This window comes from Neopsephotus bourkii, unplaced genomic scaffold (assembly GCF_033783945.1).
Source record: "Neopsephotus bourkii isolate Nb327-2 ecotype Australia unplaced genomic scaffold, CSIRO-AGI_Nbou_v1 NB_867, whole genome shotgun sequence".
NCBI lineage: Eukaryota > Metazoa > Chordata > Aves > Psittaciformes > Psittacidae > Neopsephotus > Neopsephotus bourkii.
The window spans coordinates 195,849-213,304 of NW_026901363.1; the positions used below are offsets into that span (position 1 = coordinate 195,849).

The 17,456-nt window shown below is 45.8% G+C and overlaps 3 protein-coding genes across 4 annotated transcripts in view; 1 reads left to right on the forward strand and 2 right to left on the reverse strand.

Moving 5' to 3' along the window:
- NSDHL (NAD(P) dependent steroid dehydrogenase-like) overlaps positions 1–14,492 on the forward strand; it is a 90,473-nt gene extending 75,981 nt beyond the window's left edge. The window contains exons 2-8 of one of the 2 annotated variants that reach the window (XM_061356694.1): positions 5,553–5,597; positions 7,869–8,030; positions 8,955–9,101; positions 10,272–10,400; positions 11,088–11,230; positions 12,736–12,838; positions 13,520–14,492. In XM_061356694.1, coding sequence (XP_061212678.1) covers positions 5,577–5,597; positions 7,869–8,030; positions 8,955–9,101; positions 10,272–10,400; positions 11,088–11,230; positions 12,736–12,838; positions 13,520–13,855 — 1,041 coding nt within the window. In that variant the 5' untranslated portion in view covers positions 5,553–5,576 and the 3' untranslated portion in view covers positions 13,856–14,492. Of the gene's footprint in view, positions 1–5,434; positions 5,598–7,868; positions 8,031–8,954; positions 9,102–10,271; positions 10,401–11,087; positions 11,231–12,735; positions 12,839–13,519 lie in introns of those variants that run through there. The other variant, XM_061356695.1, reaches the window with a different exon arrangement.
- The window catches only part of LOC133214031 (potassium voltage-gated channel subfamily C member 1-like), a 310,932-nt gene that overhangs the window by 59,604 nt on the left and 233,872 nt on the right, over positions 1–17,456 (reverse strand). The gene's annotated exons all lie outside the window — the stretch shown is intronic.
- LOC133214094 (uncharacterized) lies at positions 663–4,316 on the reverse strand. The gene is given in 5 exon segments (XM_061356786.1): positions 663–1,423; positions 1,972–2,109; positions 2,410–2,538; positions 3,908–4,024; positions 4,026–4,316. Coding segments are annotated over 5 exon segments (765 nt in total). The 3' UTR covers positions 663–1,333.

Sequence of the window (17,456 nt, forward strand, 5' to 3'; positions counted from 1 at the left end):
GTGACACTGATGAAAGCAGAATCAAACCCACGTTAGCATACAGGTCTAACGAGAATAGGTTACATTCTTCGTGCTAAGAAAATCATAGAATCCCAGATTGAATGAGACCTCAAGGGTCTCCTGGTCCAGCCTTTCTAGATTAATGTTATCCTGGTGTGCTCATGAAAATGTAACAAGAGGAAATTCACAGACAGGGTAGGAAAGTGGGTGAGAATGGTGGGACAACTTCACCTCCTAAAAGCTCACTGTGGACAGAGGTTCTCAGTCTTGGCCAGGTTTTCTTCTCCAGAACCCATACACATGTAAAGGTAAGTAGATCTTAGGCAGAAGCTCTTCCCTGTGAGGGTGCTGAGACACTGGCACAGGGTGCCTAGAGAAGCTGTGGCTGCCCCATCCCTGGCAGTGTCCAAGGCCAGGTTGGACACAGGGGCTTGGAGCAAGCTGCTCTAGTGGAAGGGGTCCCTGCCTGTGGCAGGGGTTGGAACTGGAAGAGCTTTAAGGTCCCTCCCAACCCACACCCATCTGGCATTCTATGAAAGAAGTAATGAAGCTGTGTGGGGTTTCATGAAGGTAAATGAGGGCAAGCAAAGAGTCAGCTGTTTCTCTGGCAGCAGACCAGAGGGCCTGCTGTGCCATCTGTGTGCTTCATTCCACAACTCTGATGGCTTAAAATAAGACACTTTAGTTTAAATACAATCTTATATGTGAAGCCACTGAATATTCCTGCAACTATCCAGAGCTTGCAGCAGCAGTTCTGCCCACTTTCCTCTCCTGATGCAAAGAGATTTCATTGAAGGTGGGTACTGAGCAGCAGTACAATACGTTGCAGCAGTCTATTTATTTATTACTTTATTTTTAAAGAACATACTAAAAACGGGGAGGAGGGTAATCACTGTCAAACAGAGTATAAAGTGCTGATCCCTGCAAATATGTCATATAAACAGTTCACTGCAGCTGCACCCAAACCAAGGCACCAAATTAAAACCATCAACTGCTGAATAACAGCTTCACACTATCAGGTTTTGAGTCCTCTCTTTACCTAACCATAACCATTTGACACATGGGTTTTAGTCAGAGAAGGGTGTGAACATTGGCACTGACAAATGTGATCTATACACAGAGTGTAAAGATCTTACGAGCACTAAGGAGCAGCCACGCTGTTACACCTAAATAGGTTTGCAGCTGGTAACTGCTCACAAACACAAGTGTAAGAACATTCACTTCAAGAACACTGACCCGCATTTTTTGCTGTCTGAAAAGAATTAAAGGCTGTAAAAAAGTGAGGCACCTATTAAATATTTATACAGATGTGCAAAAGAGAAGTGAAACTGTTTCAGTAGAGGCTGATCTTGTTCACGATGCTCAGGAATTCCTGCTCGTTCACTTGCCCATCCCCATCTCTGTCCGCTTCATCGATCATTTCCTGGAAGATATTTGTGTTCAGGAATCAGAGGCAGGCTAGACTGGATTAGGATTAGCAGATTAATTCAGAATTAGAACAACTTTTTAGTACACTGCATTGGAGGGGACAGTGGTACAACGCCAGACCTGTTATGCCACAAAAAGTTGACTTCTTCCTAATACCTGATCTCAGTCTCCCCTCTGGCAGGTTAAAGCCGTTCCCCTTTGTCCTGACCCTATAGGACCTTGTCTAAAGCCCCTCTTAAGGTTTCCCGTAGCTTCTTTAGACACTGGAGCTGCTCTAAGGTCTCCCTGGAGCCTTTTCTTCTCCAGGCTGAACCAGCCCAGCTCTCTCAGACTGTCTCCACAGCAGAGGTGCTCCAGCCCTCATGAAAATCAGTGATCCCCAATCCCTGACTAACAGGAGCTCTTCCATTCCTGCCAGGAAGGGCAGATTTTCCTAACAATTCGTTTAGAGGACAGCAGCTAAACCCGAGTGGCTGCTGCCTCTGCCTGGAAGCTGGCCCTGAGCTTCCCTCCCTCACTGAGGTAATTCCCATTCAAACAAACCTGCAGCTCCTCATCCGTGAGATTCGCCCCCAGTTCTCTGGCGACACGTTTGAGGTTTTTGAAAGAGATTTTACCAGTTCCATCATCATCAAACAGTTTGAAGACCTTGAGAATCTCCTCTTTGAAATCTTTTTCAGCCTTAAAGAAGGAAGAATAAGTAGTGGTTATGTGGTAGGTAACACTCAATATAAAGACAAGCATTAGACTAAGAAACTCGCTGAAGAGCAAATTTAACCAAGGCCAGCCAGAAGGAAGCACATGTAGAAAATGTGAAGGGTTCCTGAACCAGGGCTTCAGGGAATGATTTTTCTTTCATAGCTGGCCAGATGTCTCTGGGATTTCAGATTTGGGATCTTCTACTGTTAAATATCTGGTTTTATTCAATATGTTTTAAGAAGTGCTCCACCACTTTCACAAGTGCTTTTTAACGTCACATACCATTTTCGGTGTTATCACTCTTAAGAAGCCACTGAAGCTGATTTTTCCTATTCCTTCCTTATCGATATCTGATGCCATTTTCTTGATCTCTTCTCTTCTAGGTTCATACCCAAGTGCTCTCATGGCCACCTGTAAAAACAAAAAACCAATTCTAAATCATAGAAAACTCTAAACAGAACCACAGGAGAAAGGGGGGAAAGCTGAAGTTTATCACTTTGAAACCCAAGTCTTATGTCCCCAGAAAAACCATATCACCCACCCCGGCTCAGAACTGGTGAGACTCTGGAGGACAAAGCTCTGTAACAGAGCCTTGGAGAAGTGTTTTCTCTGATAAAATGTGGATTTCGTCTTACAAAAGCCTATTTTGGTAAGTGCTTTGTAAAATTGTTGTGATGGGCACTCAGAGAGTGCCACTGCCATTCATATGTTGAAGGAAAAATCCCAAACTGTCTCAGAGGACTGTGGAGAGCAATTTCCAAGGCTGCTGGAAAACTGAATGTTATGCTACTCCTGTCAGGGGAATTGCTACCATTATTCCCTTTGCAATGAGAAACACAACACTGAGGAATATTAATAGTGATAATAAAGCTTATTTCAGGGCCTGTTGTAAGCAAGAAAGCAAATGGGACACCCAGAAGTGTCTCAACCAACTTCAAGCCAAGTGACTCTATGAAAGAAGCTTCTACCACACGTGCAGCTCTGCTGGACTCTAACAAGCGGATCTGATGGCACAAACATGGGAGGTCTGAAGATGAGAGACCTCAGGGAACTTCAATCAGTTGATTTTTTTATTCTAGTGACAAAAATGTTTTCCAGTGGACGTTGGGAAAACACAGCTCAAACACTCTGTGCCTTTGACAACAGCTCTATAAGCAGAGCACCAGAGGATGCCTTCACTTGGTGACCAGTGCCCACCTACACGCTTCAGTCTTAGTTCCTCTGATAAAGGGACAAGTGGCAAGTTTGGAATCAGGTCTCTCTCCTTCCACGGTCTTAAGTACATGGATATCCAGCTACAAAGAGGAAAGGCAAACTTTGAAAGCAAAGTAACTCCTGATTTATTGGTTACTATTCTTCCAACAGGACAGGGGTGGGGAGGGACTGAAAATGTTTTGCAATAAATAAAAGCATGAAAACAAATCCCACCGGTGTGTTCCATAGCTCGGACAGCCCCATTTCCAAAGCAGCAGTCCTCAGCAACACACAAGCAGGGAAAAAAAACCCCACATTTTTAATACGCACAACCCCTCTTTGATGTTTTAGTAACAGAGAAGGTGATGGTACAGAAATACAGAACTATCCACGTACTTTGGCCAGCCCTGCCCTGGAGACACATAGTAGCAGCAGGACAGAGCTACAATGAAGAGACAAATGGACCTGTTGACAACAGCGTTTTAAGCTGGGGGGATCTCTCCCGTTTAAGGATATTTAGGTGTTTATGCCCCTATTATTCATGCCCTCAGCAGAACTGTGCTTTCAGCACTAGGCACATTCTTACCTTTAGCTCCTTAACATCCACATACCCAGAGCCGTCCGTGTCAAAGAGGTCGAAAGCCTCTCGGATATCCCGCTTCTGCTCCTCGGTGAGGTCCAGCTTGGGCTTCGCTTTCTTCCCCCTGGGACGCGCCTCCCTGCGAGGGCTTCGGCAAGCTGGAGGCCTTGGCGCAGCAGCACAAGAGCAAAGGAGGATGAGTCCGTGTCGCCCCGTGAAGGGTGGGTGAGACCCGCAGGGCAGCGCCAGCCTCAGCCCCCAGCGTGGACGTGGCACCGGGAAGCCGGAGCGGAGAAAAGCGAAGCAGGGCACGGCTTGAGGCCGCCCCCGGGCCGAGCCGGGCAGAGCCGAGCCGGGCCGGGCCGCGCTCACCATCCCTGCGGCGGCTCCGGTCCTGACAGTTGCGCTTTCTCATTGGCTAATGCCGCCAAGCTGCTGCCATGGCAACCCTTACTCCTATTGGGAGGTGCTTGGACAATTGCTATTGGCCAACAGGTGGCTGGGGCGGGTCCAAGAGGTGACTGACGGAGGGGGGAAGAACTTCTCCCTCTTCTGTCAATGCGATTGGCTTCAGGGAAGAGGCCGCTGGCCAATCAGCGAGCGATAAGCACCTAACGCGATGCTCGGCCCAGAGAGCGGGGAAGCAGAAGTGGCGGGAGCCGGCGGAGTGGGTGGAGTCTGCTGGAAGCGTCTGCGCTGATTGGTGAGCGTGGAGGGATGGGCGGAGCCGGACCGGGCGTGAGGGCGGGTGGTGGAGTGTGTGAACAGTGCCGGTGTGGTGAGTGGGGTAGGGTCGGTGTGAGGGGTCCGGGGGGCTGCAGAGGGGCGGGATGGAGGGAACAGAGCGGGATAGGGATAGGGATAGGGATAGGGATAGGGATAGGGATAGGGATAGGGATAGGGATAGGGATAGGGATAGGGATAGGGATAGGGATAGGTTGTGGGGACTGAGGGGGCTAAAGGTGAATGAACATGGCGTCGGGTGTGTGGGGAGGGGAGCTGAGGGAGGCTGCAGGGCTGTGGGGAGGGCTGGGCCTTAGGGAAGGGTGAGGGGTGTGTGGAAGGGCAGGCTGGGGGCAGAGAAGGTGGGGTTTGTGTGAGGAGATGAGGGTAAAAGGGTATCTTGTGGGTGTGTGGAGTGGGCAGCTGGGGTCTGAGGTGCTGGGGGTAGGGGCTGAGGGGTGAGGAAGGGGGTGAAGGAAGCCGGGGTGGGAGAAGCTGGCTGTGCTGTGCCTGCTGCTGTGGAACAGGCGGGATTGGTGCTGCTGAAATGCTTGAACTCCAGTTTATTTTGTTGTTCTTGAACAAATTGATATTTGAAGAGAGCGTTGCCAAAACCTGAAGTTGTGTTCATGTTGTCTGGGGTGTAAATTATGAAGACTTGAAGGAAGTCTGTGAAGCTAACACAAGCATTTAAAATAAGATGTTGCCTTTGTTATAAAGTTATTTTATGATATTAAAAGTATGCCTTTGAGAAAGCTGCTTCATGTCACTGTTACTCTTGTACTGGTTATTTTGCTTGGTAGGGCAGAGAATTACCGCTTCTCACGCTTCTGCTTTAGTGAAATGGCTTCAAACCTTGATTTCTGTAACTATAAACATGTTAAAAAGTATTGAAATGAAATAATCCTCTTCTTTCTTAAAGGAATCGGGTTGAGAGTGAATCACCTGAGAAATGGCCACACGCCTCAGATCAGTGAGTTGAGGATTTAAATGATGCTTTATGAGGATTTGTCTTGCAGAAACATTTTCATAGATACTTCTGAGTGTTGAAAGACGTGAGACTGTTCCTGCGTTAGTAGAGATACTGGCGAGGAAAATGGGATTTTTCTAAGGAATCATTTGCTGTTATTAGTTCCAAAGAGCTCCAGGAATGTTCAGCCCCCTGAGTACACCAGCGGCTTTTTCAGTGCCAGATCTATAGGGCTGGAAGTTAAGTTACTCCATGGGCATTTCTACGTGCTTTATAACATATTCCTTGTTATAAAGGCCCAGCTGAGGCCCCTGAGATCTACCACGCTATTGTAACCTCTCTATAATTGCTGCATTGAGTACAGGAAGTTAGAACATGGAAAGAGTAACATTCTGCCTAGCTCAGAAAGGTGTTTGGACATTGCTCTTAGGAGTACAATTTACTCAACTATTCTGTTGCATTACCTGTGGCTCTTGTTTATAGAGACATTTCTGCCTAGTGAACTATTTTCTTATGAATCCATATGAAGCTTACTGAGGACCGGCGAATCTCTGATAGCTAGGAAACAAAGAAACAGAAAACCCAATGTAGTATCTTGGTGGAGTGTGAGCAAGCTGTCATATCTTCACAGCACAACACTAGTTAGGTAGTCATTCATATCCTAAACCCAGCATAATCCTGGGTAGCCTGGCTTTCTACCTGCTCATGAATCCAGGTGCAACCCCCTTAGCTGCAGTTACACTGACTCTGGTCATCGAGTTGGTTTATTTGGTCCTTTTCCAAGAGGTGTGTGCACTAGATTGTGTATCTTAAAAGTGCAGTAAAGGTTATTTAAATACCCTGCTGTTCATCACCGGTTAGAATACTGCTAGTGTGTCTGAGGGAGTGGAAAACTATCATTCAGAAGCACCTGGATGGTCTCATCTGTACTGGCAGAAAATTATTCTTATAATTAGGGCTAGAGGGCGATGTTCTGCCACTGTCGAGCACTGTTCAGCACATCCAAGTGTGATGCACAGCTGGGGTGCTCTCAGTTGATGAAGAACGAGCTGGAATCATAGAATTGGACTGGTGTGGGTTGGAAGGAGCCTTAAAAGAAAGAACACAGGGGGAGGCAAGCAGAAATACTGATGGAATGGAGTGACTGCCTCTGAAGAAGGTACGCTTGGGGAGAGGACACTGTAGAGGAGTGCAACTGACTTTAGAGAATCAGGGAGCTGAAGAGCAAAGCATGTGCAAAACTGGTGTAGTGGGAGAGTGAGCTGCAGATGGTCCTTAAGCTCACATATGCTTTCTCTATCTGTTCTCTTACAACTATCAAGCCCACACCGATTTGGCCAACCCGTTAGAGCTTTATTTTAATGATTTGAGTCATATTGTACTTCGCATGCACCATTCTAAATAACTGGTTGTGCTTTAATGTGACTGAGCAGCAGTTCTGCACTTCTCTAATTTCTGGTGTGTGTAATTGATGCTTTGCAGTAGAACCTTTGTTTAAGGATGTAGCACTTGGAAACTTCTGAGTAACTGTTGTTTTTGTGTGGTCTCACTGGGTTAAAAATCCCTTCAGCCTGATAGTGTAACTGCAGAGGTGGGGCTTTGTGTAGCAACAATAAGGAGCAAACCTATTTCCAACCAGGACGTAGCATTCTTTGTATAAAAGCTTCCTCAGACTCATTGCTTGCATGTTCTGTGTTGGTGGTGAAGTCTTAGTTTCAGTTCAGTTACATGAGTGACCAGACTGGAATCTGTTAGTGACTCTAGGCATGGATTTGAACAAACTTGAAAGGAGGGAAGAGCCAGTGGCTGACTGAAAAGGACAATCCTTGCCTTGACCTGTTTGCTTTCTCGGCTTGGAGAAACTTAAAGTTTCGCATGGTCTGAAAATGGTTTTGCCCTTGCTAATGATGATAATTTTGGTGTTCTGAAGTATCTGTGCCATGTGGCTGAAGCCGATTGTTTGCTTTGCCACAGGGCAGAGTTTGTGGGAGCCATTCCTCTTTTTCTTCACTCCTATGGGGGCCACTTGGTTGGCTACTTGGTTTCGACCACTGCCGAAACAAACCAGCACGTGGGCTATGGGGACCATTGGTGTATCTGAACTTTTAAGCACAGACTGATTGAAGAGTCTTTTGATATCTAAATATAGACTCCTGCAATTAAACTACACACTGATTAGTGCAAAATTCCAGCATATTAATTTCTCAGAGCAGTTTACTTGTGCATTTTGGTGTATGTCTCCATGTTAAGGTGCTTTTCTCCCTGTCTCCACAGGCTGGTAAGAAATGCACCGTGATTGGCGGGTCTGGGTTCTTAGGCCAGCACATGGTGGAGCAGCTCCTGGAGAAGGGTTATGCAGTCAACGTGTTTGATATTCAGAAGAGGTTTGACAATGACAGAGTGCAGTTCTTCCTAGGAGACCTCTGTGACAAAGAGGTACAGACTAATGACAGACAGTACATGGCATGGCAGAGAGAAGGGATGTGTGTTTAAATAAATGTTCCCTTGAGCAGCTTACTGAGCCTTGCCTGAGGCACCAGAACACCTGAAGGCATTGCACAGGTTGTAAAGGGTGTGTGGGTATAGCCCCCAGCCATGCCCTGGGAAGCCAGTAGCCAAAGCAGTTTTCAAACCTTCATCTAGAACATTTAAAGGAATTTACTTGAGGTCTTCTTGAAGCTGAAAAGAGCAGAACTTGTTTCTGTATCATGATTTGCATTGCTTTTAGCTCAGACATACAGTGTAATTACAGTCCGTGTTGGTAATGGTGTGTGGGTGCTCTTATGGCTAACCCCAGCTGTGTGAGAACAGCATAGTGCATCACTTCTAACAGTCAGCTGAAACCTCCTGCCTTAGCTCAGCCATGTATTGAGCCTTGGCAAAACATTTGTATATGATGTGAACAGGCATCTCCCCAGAAGGGTAAAGAGCCATGGCTCAGAGCTCTATGCCAGTCATCACCAATGCAGACAGTGCCATGGGGTACTAGTGCTGCTAAACCTGCTGCTTGCTGGGTTTTCTACCTCCTGTCTCCAGGTAATTTGGAGTCTCATACCTGCACTGAAACTACTGCAGGCTGTTAAGTCAAGGTAGCCTCTAGGTCTTAGAAAATTCCCAGATTCTTTCCTGGGAAGGAAATATGTAGTGTGGTTTTGCCTAGCAAAAAGGAGAAGGGATAGTGGAGATCCTGGATGCTGATCCTGTTCCAGGTGCTCATCTTTATGGAGGGAACATGACTTGAAATTTAGTGGGGGTTTTTTCCATAAGAAAAAGATTTGTGTTTTATTTTCTTCCTCTTTTTGTTTCCCCTGAATGGTGCTGCTGTTGCCTCACTGCTGTCTCATGTGATGTTTCCTCCAGGCTTTGCTCCCAGCTCTACAAGGTGTGTCAGTGGCTTTTCACTGTGCGTCTCCAGCACCTTCAAGTGACAACAGGGAACTGTTTTATAAGGTGAACTTTATGGGAACCAAAGCAGTCATTGAAGCCTGCAAAGAAGCTGGAGTGCAGGTAGGGAAGAAAAGCATAGAGACTATAAGCTGCTGATGTGACTTTGTAACAGTTGCAGCATGGACCAATTTCAGTCTAGTCTGAGAGAGGGATAGAGGTCTCTGAGATAGCAAATACCTACTTGTTGTGTGGAAATCAGTAGAAGAAACTCAGTTGGTCTCCTGCTTAGTGTCTGGTGTAAGCTCAGGCCATGTTTGCCACAGAAAACCCACTCATGGCAATATTCCTGACTGCAGGAAAAGCATTCATTAAAATTTGTCCTATCAGACGTCTGGGAATCACCCACAGGAGATCACCCACAAGGGTGATCTCTCATGCTGTAATAAGGGGATGGTTCTGAAGAGAACTTTTCCAGTGCTGGAAGTGTTCATGGTATCTATTACCTACATGAATTTGTTAACATATAATGAGAAGAAACACACTTGTGCCGTAAGCCCAATCTAATTTGGTTTAGAAAGTCATTTGCCAATGAAAGAAAGAGCCAGAGGAAACCAGTGCAAATGCAGCAGTGCTAATGTCTACAATTAACTGGTGTCTATCACCCAGGCCTCCCAGCCCAGAGTCTGTTATTTGCTGGGGTGGTTTCCCCCCTCACATAATGAGCTGTTGTAGGAAATGGGCCATGGGGTGTTTTCCTTCAGGCTTAGTCTGGATTCTGTCAGAGCAAGGAGTTCATCCTGGTGGAACTTTGTTGGATCTGGTCTTCTTTCTATTACAATGTAAATCTTGTTTAAACCCACATGTTTCTGATTACTCCAAGACATCACTGACATTCTGGCTTGGATCCACTAGTGTACAAAAACATCCAAGTTAAGAATTCTTTTCTAGTTTAATCTCTGTGATATTGTTACCATCAAGATGAGTGAATATACCTTAAAAACACTTGTGTTAAGGGCTTAAATGTGCCAAGTGAGTGCTCTGATTTCCTGGAGATGTCTTGGGTGCTAGTTGAAATGCTTCAATGTCCTTTAAGTAGCACTAAATAATTTGATTTAAAGAGTGGGAGTTTTCTTTTCTGCAGTTTCAGATCATCTCCTGCAAGTCCATGTTCTTCTGCACTCAGTGCTATCTCAGTTGATTAAACATTCTTACTGTCTTTACTCAACCTTTGTAAATAAGGACACTTTTGTCTTGGCTTTAAACAGCTGTTTTCTTTTGCATCTCTTGCAGAGGCTGGTGTTAACCAGCAGTGCCAGTGTCGTTTTCGAGGGCACAGACATAAAAAATGGGTCAGAAGATCTCCCATATGCAAAAAAACCCATCGACTATTACACAGAGACAAAGATCCTCCAGGAGAAGGTATTTGTCATAATACAAACAGCACTGTTCTTCATAATGCTTAAAACTGCCCTTCTAAAAGTAGTAATGACATCTTTGGGGTGAAACACTGAAAGCATTAGTGTTTATTTGGGTTGTTCTTGGATTTTTAATGGAAAATGCAGCAGCTGTTAAAAATAAGTAGAACACAGCATTTGCAAACTCCCAGTAGAATTAGATCATCTTCAAAGATGCCTGGCTAAATGTGCTTAGCACTTGGTGCTGCAGGAAGGTGCGATCACACCCCTCCTGAATCGGGTTGAGGAGGCCTATGATGGAAGTCATCCATTGATGGATGAGAGAGAGATGGAATTGCTCAGTGTCCTTGTTTTCCCCAGTGGAGAGAAAGAACTTTCAAAGCTCCCCTGATTTCTGTGGTGTTAATGAGAGAGGCGAGGAGTCCCCTTCCTTTGTCTGTCAATTCATGAAGCGTTCAGTAATGAGGACAGATTTTTGTCTGTTTTTCTCATTCAAGAGGAATGGGAGAAGAAATGGGAGCAAAGATAGGATTGCTTATAAAGAGATGGACAGACTGTTTCTTCCACTGATGCCTTTTCAAGGAGATGGGGGTACACCCACCCCTTAGTGATGATCTGGGAATGTATTATGAAGCTGTATTTTTCTTTTCAGCCTTTCTCTCCTGATCTGGTTTTCTCTTTTTTCCTACAGGAAGTGCTCAGTGCAAATGACCCAGGCAACAACTTCCTCACTACTGCTATTCGTCCCCATGGAATATTTGGTCCTAGAGACCCTCAGCTGGTTCCCATCCTCATTGAAGCAGCTAAGAGTGGCAAGATGAAGTTCATCATTGGGTGAGGAAGGCTCAGTCCTTTAATAGCTTTTGTTAAAACTGATGCTCAACCTACAAAGCCTTTGTGGAAAGGAATAATATTAAATCTGTTATTCAGTTAAAGCTGCTGTTGTGCCATAGAAAGGAGTCGGGGGGGGAGGGGGGGAGTTGATTTATCAATTGTGATTCAGGATTCTCTTTTAAACAATCCATTTGTATCAGGTACTCCTGTGCTCAGGTAAGGGTTCATAGTGCAAAAAGGCTATCAGTCGGGATAGCTGACGTAGCTTGAGCTGTTTTGTATTGTCTAAAGAGCTGTCCTTTTAAATATGAGAGGACTCAGATTAGTTGCTGTTGATTTAATTAATACACCCTTCTGTTAGCAATTAAAAAGCCTCTATGGCAGTGTTTGAATATCTCTGCTTGTAAGATCAAAGGTATTTGCCTTGTTATTAAGCCTGGCAGAGCTTCTAGCTGAAAGTTTAGAGCAAGAAATAGTTCAAGCTATTACTGAGGATATTTTTATTGATTATATTATGCTCTTGAGAAGAAATATGCTCTTTAATCTATAATAGACTTGTAATACATGAAAGGAGCTAGTTTGTGTGTATATGTGCAGCCATGAATATGTGCTTGGGGTAGAAGGAAGGGAATAGGGTTGTGTGAGTTTTGGTGTTGGATTCTAGGGGGCGTTTGGTTCTCTTTTGTCCTCACAGCTCAATCCTGAATTGATCTCTTAGATTGCTCTGAGAGGAGCAAACCTACACAAACTCAAGGTTTCCACTTTGTGCAAGTCTGCATCCTCTTCCAGCTCAAACCTGCATTCCTCATCTGAGTATTCCTACAGCTGCAGCCTGTACATCCCTTCCAAGAAAGGAAATAAAATAGTTATTCATCCATGAATGCAGGGAATTAAAATCACTCTTTCGCAAAATGCTGGATTGCAGCAATACTGGTTTATGGCCAAATGGGTAATGGTTTTGTGACAGACTGCTGGTTTGATTTAGCCAGGCTCTTGAAAGTGATGTGCAGATTCACTTTCTGTACCTGGGTAGAAACACAGTGGTTTGAATCTCTTTCAGCCAGAGCTGAAGCTGGCTCACTGAGGGAGTGAGCAAGAGCTTCCTGAGCCAAGAAATTCCTAATTGAAAGCTTGTCCTTAAGTGACTTTGTCTGTGCTGGTTTCTGTTCTCTGCTCTCTGTTTCTATTTGTTCTGCTTCTTTGAATCACTCTGACCCTGTAGGATCTGCAGCATGTAAAAACCTGGTTAACTTGTGAGGCTTAGAACTGGTACTGTTAGAGGAACATAAAGTTGGAGACAAGAGCTGAGCCAGTTAACAGCCTTTTCTATCTCTAAAACCATATGCAGTGATTTCATCTCTCTGACATGGTATAGCCTGAAGTTGCAGCATAAGAAAGTGGGAGAAGAAACTTGGAACAGATATACGTTGTGGGGAAGTCCTTCCTTTGGCAGACTTTCAGCCTAACTTGCCTTGCAGCTAATCTTCTTCCTTTTGTCTGTGCAGGGATGGAAAAAACTTGGTAGACTTCACCTATGTGGAAAATGTGGTCCATGGACACATCCTGGCTGCAGAAAATCTTCAGAAAGGCTCTCCCCTGTGTGGGAAGGTAAGGAAGGACCTGGGGAGGGGAGCGGGTGTACCTCAGACAACCTTCATTTGCAAGCCAGGCACTGGCTTTGTGTGTCTGCTCAGTAATTCATGCCACTGTTTGTCCTGAACCTCTGTTGTGGAGATGAGTGGAACCAGCACACAAATGGGTCAGGGTATTTCTGTCTATGGCTATAATGCATGGTTGTCCATGTGGTGACTATTGCATTCAACCACATGGGCTAAGATATAGGACTATACTTTAATTTTATGCTATAAAACTCCTTGTGAAAGGAAATCCAGGCAGAATTGTGGGCAGCCAAGATGTGTGCATGATAACATAGTTATTTAGCTTTTACAATAGAGTTCAAAGCAGGAGAAACTTTTCTAGATCTCCATGGCACTTCCATGCTCTGGTTTATGTACTTTAATGTGTTTGCATTGTGATGTGTCATTCAGTTTGACCTTTTTCAAGTGATGCTGACCTCTGGAGTGTCAGCAGTAGCTGCCTTCCTTAGCCAAGGAGGGGTTCATCACTTTCCGTACAGAGGTGCTGAGCACAAAGCAGTTTCTCATGGTCTCAGTGAAGTCAGGGATATCACTTCTCCTCAGTATGAACACGAGATGGGCCGTCACAGAGACCAGTTTGTGAAAACCACAATGATTTTATCACTTGGCTTTTTGTCTTCCTCTCTTCCAGGCATTTCATATCACAAATGATGAACCAATTCCTTTTTGGGCTTTCATGTCCCGTATCTTGACTGGCTTGAACTACGATGCTCCCAAGTACCACATTCCCTACTGGCTGGCGTATTACCTGGCCCTGGTCCTGTCTCTGTTGCTGTGGCTGCTGAGTCCACTGGTCACCATCAAGGCCACGTTCACCCCTATGCGGGTGGCATTAGCTGGAACCTTCCACTACTACAGCTGTGACCGGGCTAAAAGAGCCATGGGCTACACACCAGTGGTGAGCCTGGATGAGGCAATAGAGAGGACTGTGCAGAGCTACCCTCATCTACGCCGGGCCAAGGCCTGAGGAGCCCTACAGTGATTCTTTTCTACTTGATTTTCGGAATTGCTTTGACATCTTAACACGAACAATGAGCCAAATTTCACTAATTCTCTGGAACAGGGTCCAGAGAAGTCCTCCCTCTCCCTGTTATCAAGATGGCTCTTATCTGGGTTGAAATGAAAGCTCCTGTAGGAGCTGTTCTAACAGTTCTCTTTGATGTGACTTCTTGTTTTGAAACAAGAAGCTGAACTCTCTGGACTATGAATAAACACTCTGCTGTGCCCTCTTCAATTCCAACCCAGCACATCAGCATTCCTCTCTCCACCCTCGTCCTCTGTTTTGTTGCTCTGGTGATCACAGCCACCTCTTCTCAATGAAATACTTCCCACCACTGGTTCCTCTGTGGTTTGGCTTTTTCCTATATAAGAGCAACGAAAGAGAGGCCACCAAAAAGGAGTCCTGCCACCACCTCTTAAATCATTGAAGCTAATTTTGTTATTCCCTCTATGACTGATGGGTGATTTGACTTCTTACTAAGAGATCATGAGGAAACCTGGGAACAGGCATGTGGGGCCTGTCTTTGTGAGGAAGCATTTGCCTTTCTTTCTGCAGGAGCCTGTTTCTATTCAAAAAGAACCCAAATAAATCAAGAAGACATCAACTCCTAATTTTGTGTTCTGTCTTTGAAAGGGCAGATCCCATTCTGAGCATCTCATCACAGATAGGTTTTCAGTCATTCCCTTTGGAAGGGGGCAGAAATCTTTGCTGGGGCTGTCATCAGTCAGCTTGCACTATTGCACCATCACTCGCTTCGCACAAGAGCTGCATTGGGTGAAAGATCCTCCTGCACAAAGCTCTCCTCTTGTCTGACATGCTATTGCTGGTAATGGTGGGGTTTGTTGCTTTGACCACTTAGTATATCAAAAGAAGCTCATTTCCACAAGAAGATGGTTCTCATAATACTGTGTTCACTGAGCTGTTTAGTTTGACATGTATATTGAGTGTACTTCACCCTATAATCTTTCTAAGAGCTTCAGTTTTGTTTTTAAATGAAGAGTCTAGGTTAGAGTTGGAACTTGTCTCTGTGCCAGTTCTGCCTCCCCAGGAGTTTGGATGTTTCAGATTTCAGAAGTATGGGAAGTGCCTCACTCAATGGGCCTTAACCTCATCTGGAAGCTCAATATGCTTCTGGTGTCCTCAAAAAATGAGCTTTATTTTGACTTCTGGCTGCTCTCTGGGGAGTTTTATGTTGGGCTGTTTTCCTTCTAGACACTTACCTGCTGCTTTACCAGGTAACCAGTCTTACTAACCTTTGCCTTGCTGGCTCTTAAAAGTGAATACCAGCCAGTTCACACAGTTCTGCCTTGCACTGGTCACTCACTTGGCCTTTTCTTTGTTCCTTCCCCTCCATCCGAGCCTCTAGAGTTAGATTGTTAAAGTTTGAATTCTGGAGTGCAGAGAACAAGCCCTGTGGTTGCTACATTTCTGGAATCTGCTTGTGTCATCCCACATCCCATTTCAGTGGGACATAGCTGCTGCTTTCAAAGACCTAAGCTGTGCTAACCTCTGTGATCCGTCCATGTGCCAGCACAAATTCAGTGTCAGTGAAGGACCCTTTCTTTCATCACTGGTTCTCTAAGTGTGTACCAGTGCCCCATCTATATATAGATAGTGACATAGGAAAAGAACTGTTGGGGCTCATGGTGCACGGCAGGGAGCTTCAGCTCCTCGTCTGTGAAGCAGGTACAATGCTGCCCTCACACAGAGATGATGAGAGAATAAGGTTATGCTGAAGCCAGAAGAGCAAATGCTACCACTGCTTGAAGTCGATCCTACAAAAACAGGTAAAAGCACATTCTGGCCTCTAGATGGCATTTCCCAGTTAGATCTGCCATACAGCTTCAGCCAGGCCCAAAAATGCCTGTATGGGTCCTTGGACACAGTTGCAGTGGCAAGTTACTCATCTTCCCTCATCTTTGGAGGGCTGTCAAGGTAAGAGGTGAAGGTACCAACCAGAAGGCGCCACAGAAACAAGAGGCACTAGAAGGGCAGGTCTGCTGATATGGAACAGCAGCACCATGGTTTCCCTCACATGTCTGGTTCATCCAAGAAGGGTAAACCAGAGGTTTTGCTTGCATGGGGGCGAGCAGTTCCCAGAGCTGGGCATGGGAAGGGGCATTGCATCATGCTGAAGTCTGACTTGGTACTCCCTATGTAATTAGGTCAGTTCCCAGAATTTCTTCTGGCAGGCTCGCTGGCTTCTGTTTTCCAAACCAGGAGTAAACAGGCCTTGTTGCTGTGGTGGAGCCTGGCTGTGCTCTGCCCGTATTCCCTGGCCACAACATAGAAGGAGCCTTGCTTTATCCATAGCTTCCTCTATCCCTGATCCAACCTCCTTCTTTCAACTCATGTTCTCATCCTAATAAGCACCTCCATAAGTCCCATCTTGTGTTTTCTGGGCAAGCCAAAGAGATTGTTCTGTACTTTCCTGCCTGTGATTTATTCATCCTGACACCTCTTCACAACCTCTATCGTGTGTGTGTGTGAGCAGGTAAGTGAGCAGGAGCTGCAGAGCGAAACTGCCATTACCGACATCTCCTTCCAAATACCTAGGGGCAGATGCAGTCTGTTGTTCTAGTAATGCTCAGCAGGAGCTCCTAAAGACTTCAAACACTTTCCTATAGTGCTCTTGACAAACTTCTTATCTCTCTGCTTTCCAGGCAGCTTCTTGCTGCCTAGTTTTGCTGACCTGAGACTGGTTTTGGTTTGACAAGCAGTGGGAGAGATAAAGAAGATATCTTCTATTGCTTGCCCTAGAGAAAGGGAAGAGAGGAATGAAAGTGCTTTTTTAGGTGGAGTTCAGGTAACCAAGAAGCCTACATCCCCCCTTACAGAGAGACTGACTTAAGTCAAATCTGAGGTAGGTGGCTTCAGGTGGAGGATAAAAGCCGGGTTGGATGGGGCTTGGAGCAGCATGCTCTAGTGGAAGGTGTCCCTACCCATGGCAGGGGGTTGGAACTGGATGAGCTTTAAGGTCCTTTCCAACACAAACCAGTCCGTGTGTGATGTTACACTGTGGAAACTCAGCATCTTCAGTGACTTCCATCTGACTGCATGTGCTGCATGGCAGCTGCTCAGACAGCCCTCTGAAGCTGTGGAAAGGGCCCCTTTGGCTCAGTAGATCCTCATGTAGGTTAATCAGGTGTGCTGATGTGGTGATCCCCATGCACCAGTAGGAGCTTCCACACCCTTCAGCACTGCAGAGCCAAACACTGCACAAGTGGGCTGGGCCCTGCTCCGTTTACTGAGTTTCACTAAGGCTTGTGCAAGCCTTTGGCAAGTGCCAGCTCCACAGATGTGATGGTGCAACTCAGTGCTTATTATGGGAGAAGGAAAGCCAGTTGTTTGCCTGAGAGCCTGGAGGAAGCTTGCTGAGCTGGTGATGAGAAATAAATAAGCATCTCCCTGCTTGCAGCAGGGCATGTTTGTGGTGTTTCTGCTACCTGATTGCACATGTTGCTTTCCTGCCTTTGCGATGCCATCAGCCTGGCACTGAGCCGTGGCTGCTCTTCTGCCCTGCCTCTGCTGACAAGCTGGTTTTGTCACAGTGCTGAGAGCTCCTGAC